Source organism: Canis aureus, chromosome 27 (assembly GCF_053574225.1).
Source record: "Canis aureus isolate CA01 chromosome 27, VMU_Caureus_v.1.0, whole genome shotgun sequence".
In the NCBI taxonomy this organism is placed as follows: domain Eukaryota; kingdom Metazoa; phylum Chordata; class Mammalia; order Carnivora; family Canidae; genus Canis; species Canis aureus.
In genome coordinates this window covers 47,279,112-47,294,360 of record NC_135637.1, presented here as the reverse complement: position 1 = coordinate 47,294,360, position 15,249 = coordinate 47,279,112, and the positions used below count along the sequence as shown (strand labels likewise).

Sequence of the window (15,249 nt, the reverse complement as noted above, 5' to 3'; positions counted from 1 at the left end):
AGGGTGAAGTCCTGGCGGGGGGAGGACGTGCAGGAGTTTCTGTCCTTGTGGTGTTGGGGTACATCTAGGTGGAAGCTCTCCAAATCCCCTATGACTGGGGTTTTAGGGAGGTCTCCTCACATAGGCATGATCAATCATTCCATTTCCAGCCCCTCTTCCCTGCTCTGGAAGATGAGGGATGGGGCCTAAAATTCCAAGCTCGTAATCATGGCCTCATCTTTCTGGGGACCAGTCCCATCTGGGAGCCATCTGAGAGCACAGCCTGAGCCACCTCATTAGAACAAAAGATGATCCTAGCACCCTTATCACTTGGGAATTTATAAAGCTTTCAAGAGCCCTCTGGGGACTCCTGGGTGGCTCAGTGGGTTACCCTGCCTTTGGCCCAGGGCGTGGTCCTAGTGTCCCAGGATCCAGTCCCACATCGGGCTCCCTGGGCGGAAGCCTACTTCTCTCTCTGCCTGTGTCTCTGCCCCTCTCTCTCTCTCTCTGTCTCTCTCATGAATAAATAAAATCTTAAAAGAACAAAAGCCCTCTGTCAGGGATGGGGGTCAAAGACCAAATGCTGGAACAGAGGATGTTCCTAGTGTTATTACTTAGGAAATGACAAGGTTTCAGGAGCTCTGTGCCAGCAACTGAGGGCAGAGACTGATGCATATTCTCAATCATCTCATAGTGCTCCTAACTCCAATAAGCCCTCATCAGACTGGTATTCCTTCTGTCATTCTTACAGCGCTCCTTTGAAACCAGCTTTCTTACGGGTCTGCTGACTTGGTTTAGTGGGCCCCATCCTCTTTCAAAGCTAAGTTCTTGGAGAGCAGACACCCCGAATGTTTACACCGTCTTCCCGGTGAGAGCAGTTTCTGAACAAAACAGGAAGTCAACAAATATTTGAATAAATAGTTGAATGAACGCTCCGTGTTGATCGTATCACGTTCACCTATTCCTTTGATGAACATTTCATTGACCTCACTTTATAAACTAATGTTTTGAGAATTCACTCACCCAACTGCGTGTTGTTCAAAGTGGGAATACTGAAGCATAATGAAAGGGAAACTGGGTAAACAGACTAGAAGTACCAGTGTCAGGCGAAGTTGTCCTTTTATACGCAGCATCAGAACACTTGCACAGTGTCCATGTTTGACCAGTGCTTGTCGATTTCATGAAGAATTGAGCCCCAGCTGGATCCAGAAACAGCAGTCCCCACTGGAGCGTTGGTTGTGTTTTCTTGTTTTGATAGTTTTCCTTGAAGCCACACCATCCGGGAAATCCACAACCACAGCTCCAGGACAGATGCTGCTCCTCTTCCCCATCAGGTCAGCTGTGCGTTTTCATTGTCAGGCCACTGAGGTAGAATTAGTTGACTCCATGTCGGCCCGCTGGGGTAGTTGCAACATTTCCTGCAACTTGGCGTGCACCCGGGCAAGTTCCACTCTGTTGAGCTTCCCCCACCTGTATTCATCCAAGTATACAACACATTCAGCAGGAACAGGGGACTGCACACGCTTCAGCTCCTTCAACCCTCCTAACTGTTGAAGCACGTTCGTGATGCCCGATGTGGAGATGACATTGTCGTAGAACACGAGCGAGGGGAGGCTCGAGCAGCAGCACAGAGCAGGCAAGCAGGGTTCGGAGCTGGGCTTCCTTCAGCCGGCAGCTGCACAAGTTCAGGTGCTGTAGAGTGCCAGACACCTCCCCCAGCAGAACCTGGAGGGGCCCAGGAACCGTGTGGGACAGGTTATTGCCACAGAGAACCAACTCCTTCATGCAGGTGGCACGAATGCTCTGGGACAAGTAGGTGATGTCATTCTCAATGAGCCTGCATCCATTGATCACCAGCGTCTCCAGTGGTTTTGCAGGCCATTGTGGACAGACACACACAGTCACTTCTTGGAAACTCGAGTGTCCCACTAGATACATTTGGGAAAGATCCAGAAATCTGGCCTGAGAAATTGGCACAATGCCTACCCGAGTCTGGATGCACATGGTGGGAGCCAGGCTTCTGTAGTGGTTAAGACCACAGAGTGTGGAGTGAAACCCATCCCCGCTGGCCATGGGACCTCTCTGTTTGCAGACTATGGAGTCAGGCACCTCTCAGCCTTAGCTTCCTAATAAGCCCCATCAACACAATTATCGCACATGCTCCACAAAGTGTGGCTGAATTAATGAAATTTAACTATAGCTCCTACACATGGTAAAGCATAGGTTTTACTGGCTGGAGAATTTGGGAAGATGGTTCCCCATGCTTCTATTTACTCAAAGACCAGGCCCCAGGAGAACAGCTCTGTATTCGGGGGGGTAGGGGGGGCAGGCTACAGAGAAGTCTGTGAGACACAAAAGAGAGGAAGGAGTTCATCAAATCAGCTGAGCTTAGACATTGGTGAGGGGGCAGTTCCCTCCCTCAAACACCACCCTGACAACCTACCATCCTGGTTCACTTTCTCTACATAAGCTCTAGGAAGACGAGACCCTGAGTTTGGTCAGAGTTTCATATCCATTCTTAGCTGTCTGCTTGGCACGGACTGAGTGCGTGAAAATGAATGAAAGAGTGAATGACAGGCCAATTTCAGACCTGCATCTTTCTCTTCTATAGCAATCGACAGCCACTGGCTGGTCCAAGACCTCAGCCTTGCAGTCTGTGTCCTCAGTGACTCTGCGGCCTCACAGGATTGGAAATCCAGGCTTGTCTCTGCTCCGACGCAGCGGGGTTCAGGGACGACTCCAGGGATCCTGGCCCCTGGCCCTTCAGAGGGACTTGTCGCACACTCACTCAGCATCTTATGCAGCTGGCCCGAGAGACAGCCAAAGATGAGATGGAGCTTCTAGAGGCGGCCCAGTGGACTCAGCAAAAAGAAACAGTCTGCAGGGAAATCCCAGGGGATGTCGTTCATGAGGAGGTTGCCCAGGTTGCTCATTTACCCTTGCGCGGGTAAAAAAAACTGGATTAGGTCAGAACGGGAGCAGAACGTACTCCTGTAATGAAGCCTCAGCTCCCGGATGGTCTCCAGCTCCAGCATCCCCAGGATCTCGACAAGGCTGAGGAATGGCACTTGGACAATGACCAGTGTCTGACCGTGGAGGCGCAGACCGCCATGGTTCTTCTCAACTCTCTGGAGTATGTACGAGGGGAACCCAGACAGGTGGAAGAAGCCGAACAAACCACCTAGGAAAAGGTCTCTGTGTATTTCCTCGGGTTCTCGGTGATGCTAAGGCTGTTCTTTGTAACTGGGTGTCAGCTTGTCCGCCTCCGGCTCTTCTAGCATGTGAGTGATGACAAAGGGTGCAGGAGTAGCCTCCGAGCACTCCTCCCAGTTGGAGTGCTCAACGTCATGGGTAAAATCCAGCACCTTCAGCTTTGATCTCCTGTGGGGAATGAGGAGGAGAGCAGACATGAGGAATTTCAGGCCTGTAGAGCGGGGCCGGCAGGAGACCAGCAGCAGCGGCAGACCCTGGGGACCCACCACTGTGCCAACCAGCAGCCCTGCCCTCTGCCGTCCACTACGCCTTCTAGGTGCCCTCCTTGCTTCCCCACATTATACGTTGCCGGGATACCACCCAGGAACCCAGCCACACTCTTAACCACCTCAGTAGCATGATCAGCTCTGAACTATGCCAGGACTCTCTTCACGGAGGGACTCTGACAATGGCCTCAGGGCCTCATGATGACAGATGCTGCACCACCAGGAGAGGCTAGCACATGCTTGGACTCCACATCCCTGAATCCAGCTCCCACTTCTGCAATTCACTGTGCCCCTACCAGCACCCCATCTCTCCAGTTACCTGGGCCAAACAGCCTTAGGAGGAACCAATTCCAGCCCATCCAGGACGGCTTCCAAGAGGTCTTGAGTTCTTGACTGATCTCTTAACGGTCCCAGACGGAGGCAGGGAAAGGGCCAGGCCTGCACCATTGCTGTCACAGTCTTCGTGTGTCCCCCATCAAAGGCTGCTGTGGACAGAGTTGGGAAAAGGCCGACAGGGAGCTCTCCCAGGTCACGTACAGCTGAGGCCTTCTCATTCCGCAGGCTCTGTGCTGCAAGATCCAAGAGATTGAGAGGGTCTTGTCCACTCATCTCCACCAACCTGGCACAAGGTTAAGGGAAAAGCCTAAGTAGATTTTCACAGTGCTCAGCCTCCTCCTGTTGGCACAGGACACTCAGCCTCAACCACCCATCTTAGCAGGAAGTGAGACCCTAGGCGGTCCTCCACCTCTCCTGCCATCCTACAACTTCTAGTCCTAAATCTTCAGCTCTTTCTCTGCTAGGTTCACCCAGTGTCCCTTAATACCAGCTAAGTGAAGGAAAACAATTATGGCTTCATCTCCATTCTTTATTGGACTTCAGAGAGTATAAATTGTTCCAAACCTAATTTCCTGAACTTTCCCAAAGATCATCACCATCTCCAAGGTGATTTCAAGGAGCCGGACAGAATAACCCATCTCTTACCCCAGTCCAGTGGTAAGAGGTCGGGTCCTGAGGTTTTGTTTGCCTTCTCTGGCAAGCAGAGCTTCTAAAACAGTAACGGCAACTTTCCACAAGTTCAGATCTGTCCTCCTTCCTGCTCTATGGAATACGTTCCTATTCACATTCTACCAAGCTCAGAGCAATTCAGAGACGAGAAAATTATTTTTAAAAAATCAAAAAGACATAAAAAACCCCTCTTATGGGGCTAGTGAATTTTTGACATAAAATGTCAGAAAAAGACAAGAGAAGGGAACATTAAAGCACCATCGTGGGGTGCCTGGGTGGCTCAGCTCTGCGGCTGCCTTCAGCTCAGGTCATGATCCCAGGGTCTTGGGATTGAGCCCCGAATGGGGCTCCCTGCACTCAGCGAGGAGTCTGCTTCTCCCTCTGCCCTTCTTTCCCCGCTTGTCCTATCTCAAGTAAATAAATCTTCTTTAAAATGTACCATCTCGGGATCCCTGGGTGGCGCAGCGGTTTGGCGCCTGCCTTTGGCCCAGGGCGTGATCCTGGAGACCCGGGATCGAATCCCACATCGGGCTCCCGGTGCATGGAGCCTGCTTCTCCCTCTGCCTGTGTCTCTGCGCCTCTCTCTCTCTCTGTGACTATCATAAATAAATAAAAATTAAAAAAAAATGTACCATCTCAAGTATAAGTAGATACAAAGGTCGTTACTAAAACATTACTAAGAAGAACTAATTGGTGTTCTTTGAACAGAATCACAAAGCATTTCTTCTAGGAACAAGAGCAGACTGACACATTTGAGAATCTCTCAGTGAACTTCTGATGACACATGGACAACTGAGCCTGAGTGCTCTCAGCTGCCTCCTGAAACCCTAAATGAAGTAAAGGAATAGCTAAGACCAGAAAGTCAAGGAGAATGAATTAGCCCCCTCTTCAAGAAAAGCCAACTTTTAGAATCTGAAAAAGGTGGATTGGGAAACTAGTGTGCAGACTACAGAAGCCAACACCTAAGCCTATACAGGTGGTGAAATCAGAAATCAATTGCAGAACCCACGAGGCCTCAGGAGCAACAGCTGCAGGCAGGGCCCCAGGCGAGGGCCAGAGCCACCCGCCAGCACTGTGGTACTCGAGGAGGCTCTACAACCACATGCGTTTACCTCCACCACCACCACGGCCAGCAATCCACACCCGGGCCCGACCTTCCTCTACTTCCCACCCCGACTGCTCTGCTGCTCCCTGGAGCAGTGCTCAGCCCTCACATCCCATGGCAGGCTGCTCTTCTGTGGGGCACAAGGGGAATGCGCTGGGGCAGGTTTGGTACATGAGCATTTAGAACCACCAAAACACTGGACTATGACCCAACTGAGCATGCTCCACTTATGTATGAGCAGGAAGGGGCACCTGCTCAGAGCTGAGGCCCGGGAGGCAGCTTATGGAGCAGGCAGGACAGGAGGGCACACCAGGCCCCTGTCACAACCACCAACTGTTCTGATGGCAGAGCTCCTCGGAAGCAGGAGGGCCCTTGCTGCAGAAGTGGCTGTGTGTGAACCCTCCCCTGTGCTTCTGAAATGTCCCATTTCTCTGAAGGAACAGCCCAAGAAGAGCCACATGCCTGGAACCCAGAGGGGTGTCTCTGCCCTTGCCCCTCCCTCATGCCCCTCTCACTCAGCAAAAAAGTCAGTCCAACTACTTGACTCCTCATGAGGGATGTATATCCTACTGATGGCTGCAGAGGACACAGAAAAGAGGTTCTCCAAAGGTCGGCAGTGAGAACTCCCACACTCTGAGGCGACCTCCATTCCCCTCCCCCTCAGCCTGTCAGCCTTCCTCCCAAATGCCTTTCTGAGGAGGAGCCATTCCCACCTACAGCTGCTCCCACCTGAAGCCACTAAGCATCTCCCCGATGCGCACCTGCACCTGAACGATCCTCATCAACCTCCCTCTGTAGTTGAGGTGGCTGTTTAAGCACAGTCTACTTGTCACACTGACTTCTGCTTTCTCCCTTTGTGGAGATTCTCAGCCCAAGGCCTCGGGCCTCTGCCCAGCAGGTAGGAGGAGATGAGGCCTCTGGCTTCTGAGTGCAGCCAACAATGGGTCACTCCTCTTCTCCTCCACAAAATCCAGGATCTATTGCTGGCCAACTGACCACGTGCACCGCCTGAATGCACTTCACCTATGTGGGAAGGGTCGCCCCTGAGATTCCAGTGGCCTCTAATCCTGGGGAAGACTCAGAAGAGGAAGACCAGTGAGTAAATGATGGCCTTGGCCACTGCAGCTGGTCTTGGGCTATGATGGATACTCATCTTGTCCTCCCTGCATTATTTGTTGCAGATTCCCCTCAAGGTCCCTACAAACTCTGCTGTCCTCCTCGCTAAGTTGCCAGGTGGCCTTCCTCACACCTTCATCTCTAAAATTTCTGAGCCCCAGCTCACCAGGCCTCTTTTGGCAAGGGTTGTGGCACTTGTCTTTTTACTGTCACAACGGGGCAAGGGAATACCAAGAGGGTCTTGGATGAATCTCCTGGGAGTCAAACTTATTGCTCTTTATGCCCTGGTTTTAATTTTTTTTCCGATTTTATTTATTTATTCATGAGAGACACAGAAAGAGAGGCAGAGACAGAGGCAGAGGGAGAAGATTTCCCTCGGGGAGCCCGATGTGGGACTTGATCCAAGAAGTGCAGGATCACGCCATGAGCTGAAGGCAGGTGCTTAACTGCTGAGCCACCCAGGCGTCCTTCTATGTCCCGGTTTAAAAGCAGCCCTATCCTTTCCTAACCTGGGTCATTCACTCCAACCAAGAATGGGGGCTTCTTTGCTTGCCAACTCGGTGCCAGACACAAAGAGGATAAAGTCTTCAGGTGGCAGCCGTGGCTTCTAACTCTGTGGGACTCCTCCGCTCACCAGTGGATAGTTGTGGAACCTAACCAACGTTATCACTTGGTGGGTTTGACAGAACTTACCTCACAAGATGCAGTTCTGGGCATGCGGTCATGTCATGTCCAACGGTCTTCCACCAGGGCCCAGCAGCATTACAGGAACGGCTTTATGAAACATATCCGAGCCACCTCTGTGGACAGCATGGGTTTGCTCCAGACTCCTGGAAGGTATCGTTCCCTACCCATGATACACCCAATCTTCTGAGATCTGCTCAGTCTTATGCCCAAGTAACAAGGCTGCTTTCAACTGCAGCTTAGACTCTGCTGCTCTGCAGAGAACTTTCCTATTCTGGGATACACTCAAAAGTCGAAGTCTTTTTGGGTTCAGTCAGTTAAGAGTCTGACTTTGGTCAGGTCGTGATCTCAACGTCCTAGAATGGAGCCCTGCGTTGGGAACTTTGGCTCAGGTTGTGATCTCAATGTCCTGGGATCGTGCCCTGTGTTGGGATCCGTGCTCAGCAGGGAACCTGCTTCTCCCTCTCCCTCTGCTCCTGCCCTGTGCTCTCCTTCTTTAACAAATAAAACCTTTTTTTTTTTTTAAGTGGCAGTCTTTTGTGTCACCTGGTATACAAGGCAGAGAGTGTTCTGAGATGTGGAATATGTTGTCTCCAAAACCTGAAAAGTCCTCTCAGGCATTGTGCTTCCTTCTCTGCAGGAGATTCAAGTGGTATAACTCATGTTTTACTTTGGATGATAGGACCCAGCATGTCCCCAACTGTTGGGGCACTCAAAATTGTTCTCATGTGGCAGATAATCGAATCTTCACAGGCATCTTCTCCAACAATGGAATGCACGTTTCCTACCAAGGCTTCCAATGTGCCAGACATTTCCTGTAATCTAACTCCATTGACAAGCTATCAGAGGAGCAAATCGGCACAATGTTCTTCAGATACCCAGGTGGTACGTGAACTATGACAGACTGGAAAGGTACAACCCTGGAGCAATGGGAAATGCATACTGTTGTCTGCTCCATGTGAATCCAAACGGTATCTGATAGGGATAGAAAGAAACACATTTGCCAACTAATGTTTGTATACCATGTACCTGAGAAGTCATGAATCTGGCTTGAGCGAAGAGACTACATCTGGCATAGCAGCCTCAGTTGGGGCTACTATCTGGGTGAATTTATGGAAATTTCGGCCAACCTCCAGGATGAATCTGGTTTCTGCAGGGGTAGACAGGTGAATTAAATGGAAATATGACAAGGACCATCACTTGAATCCTTTATATCCTTAAGAGGAATAAAATTAGGGATGCCTGGGTGGCTCAGTAGTTGAGCATTTGTCTTAGGGTCAGGGAGTGATCCTGGGGTCCCAGGATCCAGTCCCACATTGGACTCCCTGCATGGAGCCTGCTTCTCCTCCCTCTGCCTATGTCTCTACCCCTCTCTCTCTGTCTCATGTGAATAAATAAAATCTTTTTTAAAAACAAAGGAATAAAAAAAACACCAAACAAAACAAAACAACAAAAGAGTAATAAAAATATCCGTCATTCCTCCTAGATTGTGATATTGTTTTATACTTACTATTTTGACCAGGGATGGAAACAGGTACAGAGGCCTCCACTTGGCCTCCACAATCATGATAGTTCTGATCCTACAAATGAAAGACGCAATGTGTGTTCTGCATGGATTTTCAAACATTCTATTCCATTACACATCTGCAAACTGAGTAATGTCACACGGTTACCATTGTGAGCTGGATCCTGACCTGGGATTCTATTTATTTGGCTCCCCATAGGCCCCATCCTAACAGTGAGCCACGATTATGTTTTGTATATCCAGAAACTAATGTTAACTCTGACCCTACATCCAACAATATTAAAATTCTTGGTATATTCCCCCTTCCCCAGTCCACTCCTCAAATTACTCCTAGAGTCCAATCCCCCTTGTTTATTTACATTTACCCAAATGTGGTAGGCAGCCTCCCAAATGGCCACAATGATTCTAGCCTCCTGGTATTCAGTCATTCCCTTGTGAAGTCCCCTGCCTCACTGAGTAAGGCAGACCTGTGACAATCTGTGACAATTACAATGTGTGACTTCCAACGTTAGGTCATAAAAGGCATTGTGACTTCCGCTTTGCTTCCCCTGGATCACTTGCTTTCACGTCATGGAAACACCCAAGTAGCCTTATGGAAACATCCATGAGGCAAGGAATTGAGGCCTCTGGTCAAAAACTTACTGGCCGGGCACCGGGGTGGCCCAAGTCATGATCCCAGGGTCTTGGGGTCAAGCCCCACATCAGGCTCTCTGTTCAGCAGGGAGCCTGCTGCTCCCCCTGCTTGTGCATGTGAGTAAGCTGCCTTGGAAGTGGACATCCCAGGCTCAGCTCAACCTTCAAATGACTACAGCCCCAACCCACATCTTGTGTGCATTCTCAGAGACACCATGAGCCAGCACTATCTGGCTAAGCTTTAACTAGATTTTTGACCCACAGAAACCACGTGAGATAACAAAAATAGTCAATTATGCTACTAAGTTTTGGGGTAACTTATTGCACAGCTACAGGTAAAAGATATGCTGAATAACTGTACGAAAATTCCTGGAAGAATATTTATCCCCTTGCCATACATACATGGTCCTTTGTTCTGGGGACCTGGCCTCCTCTTCAAAGACTAGACAGTCCCAGGCCTGAACACTGACTAGAACTTGGCAAGGGATCATGCCTTTGTATTGAGCCGTCTTCAGCCTCCCATCATCCAGCCTTGATTTCTTTTGATAATAAGAGTACTACTCCTGGTGGCTGACCTTCCATTTTGTACGAAAAACACTGGGCTCTTCAAACCATTTCTGGAACCCTTTGTGGGTTGGTGCCTTGGCTGCCACTCCAACCTCATGGCTCACAGTAAATGGTGTAAACCTGGCCTCTGATGGTTCAATGCCACCGCCTGACCTCAAGTGCTGCAGGGTCCTGTCATCCGTTTCTATGACAGCCACTCTTACTGTTTGTCAGCACTGGCCTATGCACGTACCCCACCACTGAACTGTTTAACGACGCTGCTGTCCCTCTCATCAGCATATTCCTAGAGCCTTGGTAAATGATGTGTTTGTCGGTGCTTCCTGTGGAATATATCCATTTGCTTGGGTTTTCTTACCTTAGAAAGTCATCATATGTATCCCAGCTTCACAATCCCTGAGCAGTTTAGCCTTCAGCTGCCATCTGTCAGGGGTCCAGCAATTTCAACCTCACTGAGCACGGGCCGTAGCTTCCTTTCATGCTTCTAGAAGCCATCCTTGTAGCAAGTTCACACAAACTCCTGCGGTCCCTGACAGAATGTCAAACCTTGTATCTCAGAAGAATACTCCCAAAGCAGTAAATTCACCCTACCCAATCTGAATCCCCCTCTCCTTTATCAAGCACCTATAATACAGTCCCAAACACGGTCCCCAAGCTGGTACTTGCTGGTTAGGTCGTTCAGCCTCCTTAGGGTGTAGTACCTTCATCTGCCTTCTCAGCCTGAGCGCATCTCCTGCTCTGTTATGCTGGAACATAGCCCCAGTTACACACAAGGGGAGAAACTGGAGAAGAGGGCAAGAAGAGCAAATCCTGTCTCAGTGAAGGATGGCTCTGCAAGTATTCAAATAAAAGACTTTGATGGGGTTTTCGTTTCTTAGGGGGATGGTTTTTTTTTTTTTTTTTTTTTTTTTTTGGTTTTGTGTCTTGTTGTTTTCTTTTTAGGTAGGCCTCATGCCGAGTATGGGGACAGAACTCACCCCCCAAAGTCAAGAACTAAGCCAAGATCGAGTGCAATGCTTAACCAACAGAGCAACCCAAGTGCCCTAAAGATTTTAGCTTTGCTCGTTTTGTTTTTAAGATTTTATTTATTCTTGAGAGAGACAGAGAAAGAGGCAGAGACCTAGGCAGAGGGAGAAGCAGGCTCCGTGCCAGGAGCGCTATGCAGGACTTGATCCCAGGACCCCAGGATCAAGCCTTGAACAGAAGGCAGATAGATGCCCAACTACTGAGCCACCCAGGCGTCCCAAGATTTTAGTTTTTAATAGAGTGGGAGGGCAGCCCAGGTGGCTCAGTGGTTTGGCGCGCCATCAGCCCAGGGCCTGATCCTGGAGACCCGGGATCGAGTCCCACGTCAGGCTCCCTGCAAGGGGCCTGCCTCTGCCTCTGACTGTGCCCCTCTCTCTGTCATAAATAAATAAAATTTAAAAAAACTAGAGTGGCTTGGCCCACTCAGTCCCATGGGCTCAGAGGGTTAAGGACGATTTCAGATCACAGGGGCCTCAATGCAGGTAACTCCATCGACACGCCCAGGGGCCAGTCTTTCCCGAACGGGAGGACTTTAGCACAGCAAACCCGCCGTGGCTGGGAGTTGAGGCTTCTCGGGAACTCCGCTTCCCTGGTCAGTAGGTCCCAGGCGGACCCTTAGCTGCTCGGCCCGCATCCCCCGCGCCCACCAGCCCGAGAGGAAGGCGTCCTGGCCGCTCCCCAGCAGCTCCCGAGGCGGGCTCTCGATCGCCAGTCGGCTCCCTGCCTCCGTGCGCCCGGCCCAGCACAGCCGTCCAACGCCGGGGTCCCCCTCGCTAACCACTTACTCGTCAGGACGCTCCCCAGAGCGCGTGATGTGCGCGGGCTCGTGCCCTCCGTCCGCGGGCCGCCCTCCCGAGTCAGCGATTCAGCGCCGCTGACGCCCTGACCGTGGGGCCTGCGCATCCGCAGCCCGAGGCGAGGCCCCGCGGGGGGCGGGGTGGGGGCGGCTGCGACCGGGCCTAGCACGTGCCCTCGGGCCTCGGGTCAAGGCGACCAGGCCGCGCAGGTGGCGCAGGCGGCTCGAGCCCGAGAGAACGGCTCCGCCGGCCCGGCCCGTGGTGCCGCCGCCCGCACCCCCGGGGCCGACCGTCCGCCGTCCCGTCACACCCGGGGGCGCGGGGAGCCTGGGCCAGGCTGCGGCACACCCCGCCGTCCCGCGGCCTCGCAGGTGGGCTCGGGGCTCCTGCTCCACGTGGCGAGGCCCGGTGACCCCGGAGCCCCCCGCCGCTGACCATGGCGACGTGGGGACCCGAGTCGTCCCAAGAGCCCGGAACGGAAGGCTCAGAGCCTGACCGCGGCGCCGCGAAGCTTCCTCTGGCTCCCACGGCGGCGCCGGGAGGGGCGGCTTCTCCCTGAGTCACGTGGGGTGTGGGAGGGAAGAGCCTGCGCCCCTCCCCGGGTCACGCGGTCGGCAGCGGGCACAGCCCCGCCCCTTCCGTGGGTCCCCTGCGGGGAGGGCCTGCGCTTGTGGGTTCTTTGGTGGCCAATTAGCCATCATAGAGCGTAACACCCAGTGCTCATCCCGTCAAGTGCCCCCTCAGGGCCCGTCGCCCAGTCACCCCCACCCCCGCCCTCCTCCCCTTCCACCTCCCCTAGCTCGTTTCCCGGAGTTAGGAGTCTTCATGTTCTGTCTCCCTTTCTGATGTTTCCCACACGTTTCTTCTCCCTTCCCTTCTATTCCCTTTCACTATTATTTATATTCCCCAAATGAATGAGAACATACACTGTCTGTCCTCCTCCGACTGACTTACTTCACTCAGCATAATACCCTCCAGGTCCATCCACGTGAAGCAAACGGTGGGTATTTGTCGTTTCCAATGGCTGAAGAATATTCCATTGTATACGTAGACCACAGCTCTTGACCGGAGGCTCCTTCCACAGTTTGGCTATTGTGGACATTGCTGCTAGAAACATCGGGGTGCAGGTGTCCCGGCGTTTCATTGCATCTGAATCTTTGGGGTAAATCCCCAGCAGTGCAATTGCTGGGTCGTAGGGCAGGTCTATTTTTACCTCTTTGAGGAACCTCCACACAGTTTTCCAGAGCGTCTGCACCAGTTCCCATTCCCACCAACAGTGTAAGAGGGTTCCCCTTTCTCCACATCCTCTCCAACATTTGTGGTTTCCTGCCTTGTTAGTTTTCCCCATTCTCACTGGTGTGAGGTGGTATCTCATTGTGGTTTGGATTTGTATTTCCCTGATGGCCAGTGATGCGGAGCATTTTCTCACGTGCGTGTTGGCCATGTCTATGTCTTCCTCTGCGAGATTTCTCTTCATGTCTTTTGCCCATTTCATGATCACATTGTTTCTTTGTTGTTGAATTTATTTTTTTTAAATATTTTATTTATTTATTCCTAGAGACACAGAGAGAGGAAGAGAGAGGCAGAGACACAGGCAGAGGGAGAGGGAGAGAAGCAGACTCCATGCAGGGAGCCTGACGTGGGTCTCGATCCTGGGTCTCTAGGATCACACCCTGGGCTGCAAGCGGCGCTAAACCGCTAAGCCTCCAGGGTTGCCCGCTGTTGAGTTTAATAAGTTCCTTATAGATCTAGGATACTAGCCCTTTATCTGATATGTCATTTGCAAATATCTTCTCCCACTCCGCAGGTTGTCTTTTAGTTCTGTTGTTTCTTTTGCCTGCAGAAGCTTCTTATCTTGATGAAGTCCCGATAGTTCATTTTTGCTTTTGTTTCTTTTGCCTTCGTGGACGTATCTTGCAAGAAGTTACTGTGGCCGAGTTCAAAAAGGGTGTTGCCTGTGTTCTCCTCTAGGATTTTGATGGAATCTTGTCTCACATTTAGATCTTTCATCCATTTTGACTTTATCTTTGTGTATGGTGCAAGGGAGTGGTCTAGTTTCATTCTTCTGCATGTGGATGTCCACTTTTCCCAGCACCATTTATTGAAGAGACTGTTTTTTTTTTTTTTCCAGTGGATAGTCTTTCCTCCTTTGTCAAATATTAGTTGACCATGAAGTGCAGGGTCCACTTCTGGGTTCTCTATTCTGGTCCATTTATCTTTGTGTCTGTTTTTGTGCCAGGACCACACTGTCTTGATGACCACAGGTTTGTAGTACAACCTGAAATCTGGCATTGTGTTGCCCCCAGCTCTGGTTTTCTTTTTTAATATTCCCCTGGCTATTCAGAGTCTTTTCTGATTCCACACAAATCTTAAAATAATTTGTTCCAACTCTGTGAAGAAAGTCCATGGTATTTTGAATGGGATTGCATTAAACGTGTGCTTCTTAGGTAGCCGGAGCCGGAGCGTGGGAAGTGGACCAGGGCCTGCTCCCTGAAGTCCTCTCGGGCGGCCGGATGGGGCCTGATGGCATCACACTGGTCACCTGGGCAGGACTGTGGGCAGGGCCTGGGATCACTTGTCTGCTCACCCCCGTGTTGCGGGTGGCCAGCGTGCTGGGCAGGAGGGAGGAGCACCAGCATGGGCCTGGAAACCTTGAGGACTGAGATCGGGCCGTGGACTGGGCGCCCAGACTCTGGGACCGGCTCGTAGCCAGCCTGGTGTGACGAGGAGACGGAGGAGGGGGTGACCCTGGAGGACCCCAGAGGCAGCTAGACCCTGGGAGGGTCCCTCTGGGAATTGTGCAGAAAGAGCTTCTGAACCCGAGGGAGGGATCCTTGCACGCAGAAGTCCCAGCACTTGGTGTAAGGATTAGGGGCTGCAAGGCAGCCCTGCCCCAGTGATCAGCTTGACGACCGCCCCCCCACACCCTTTACCTTGGGTTTTGGTGCACCAAAAGGGTCCCCAGAGGTCTGCAGAGGCATGCTCTGAACCGTGTTTTGTGGAGAGAGCAGGTTCTCAACCTTCTCTCCTAATGGCATCAGGTAGCTGATGAAGTAACTACTTCTTAATGGAAGTCTCTCCTGTGCCAGGCACCCTGACAAGGGCTTTATGTACTACCTTTTGTCCTCCTAAGAATCTTGCTGGAATCTTGCTGGAGGGTTCTGCACACACCCTTCATTTTCTGTCTGACCCATATAGTTTTCTCCTTCTGGAACATTCTTTTTAATTTAATAGTCTTCATAAGGATATCCTTGTATATTTTTCATTCCAAGACCCTGATCCCATTCCCAAGATCCCGTTCATGTATCTTCCTAGAATAAAAACATTTTGTACGTA

The 15,249-nt window shown here is 51.3% G+C and overlaps 1 protein-coding gene and 1 long non-coding RNA gene across 2 annotated transcripts; both read right to left on the bottom strand.

The window, feature by feature from the left end:
- Positions 1-3,110: 3,110 nt before the first annotated feature.
- LOC144299585 (melanoma antigen preferentially expressed in tumors-like) lies at positions 3,111-8,142 on the bottom strand. Its single transcript, XM_077875000.1, has 3 exons — positions 7,378-8,142; positions 3,778-4,077; positions 3,111-3,360 (listed from the first exon to the last, which is right to left on the bottom strand). The coding sequence occupies exons 1-3, from the start codon at positions 7,407-7,409 to the stop codon at positions 3,204-3,206; spliced, it is 489 nt and encodes a 162-aa protein (XP_077731126.1). The 5' UTR covers positions 7,410-8,142; the 3' UTR covers positions 3,111-3,203.
- Positions 8,143-8,161: 19 nt separating this feature from the next.
- LOC144299584 (uncharacterized) lies at positions 8,162-9,338 on the bottom strand. Its single transcript, XR_013366273.1, has 3 exons — positions 9,259-9,338; positions 8,879-9,019; positions 8,162-8,343 (listed from the first exon to the last, which is right to left on the bottom strand). It is a non-coding gene; the product is annotated as an uncharacterized LOC144299584 (long non-coding RNA).
- Positions 9,339-15,249: the final 5,911 nt, after the last annotated feature.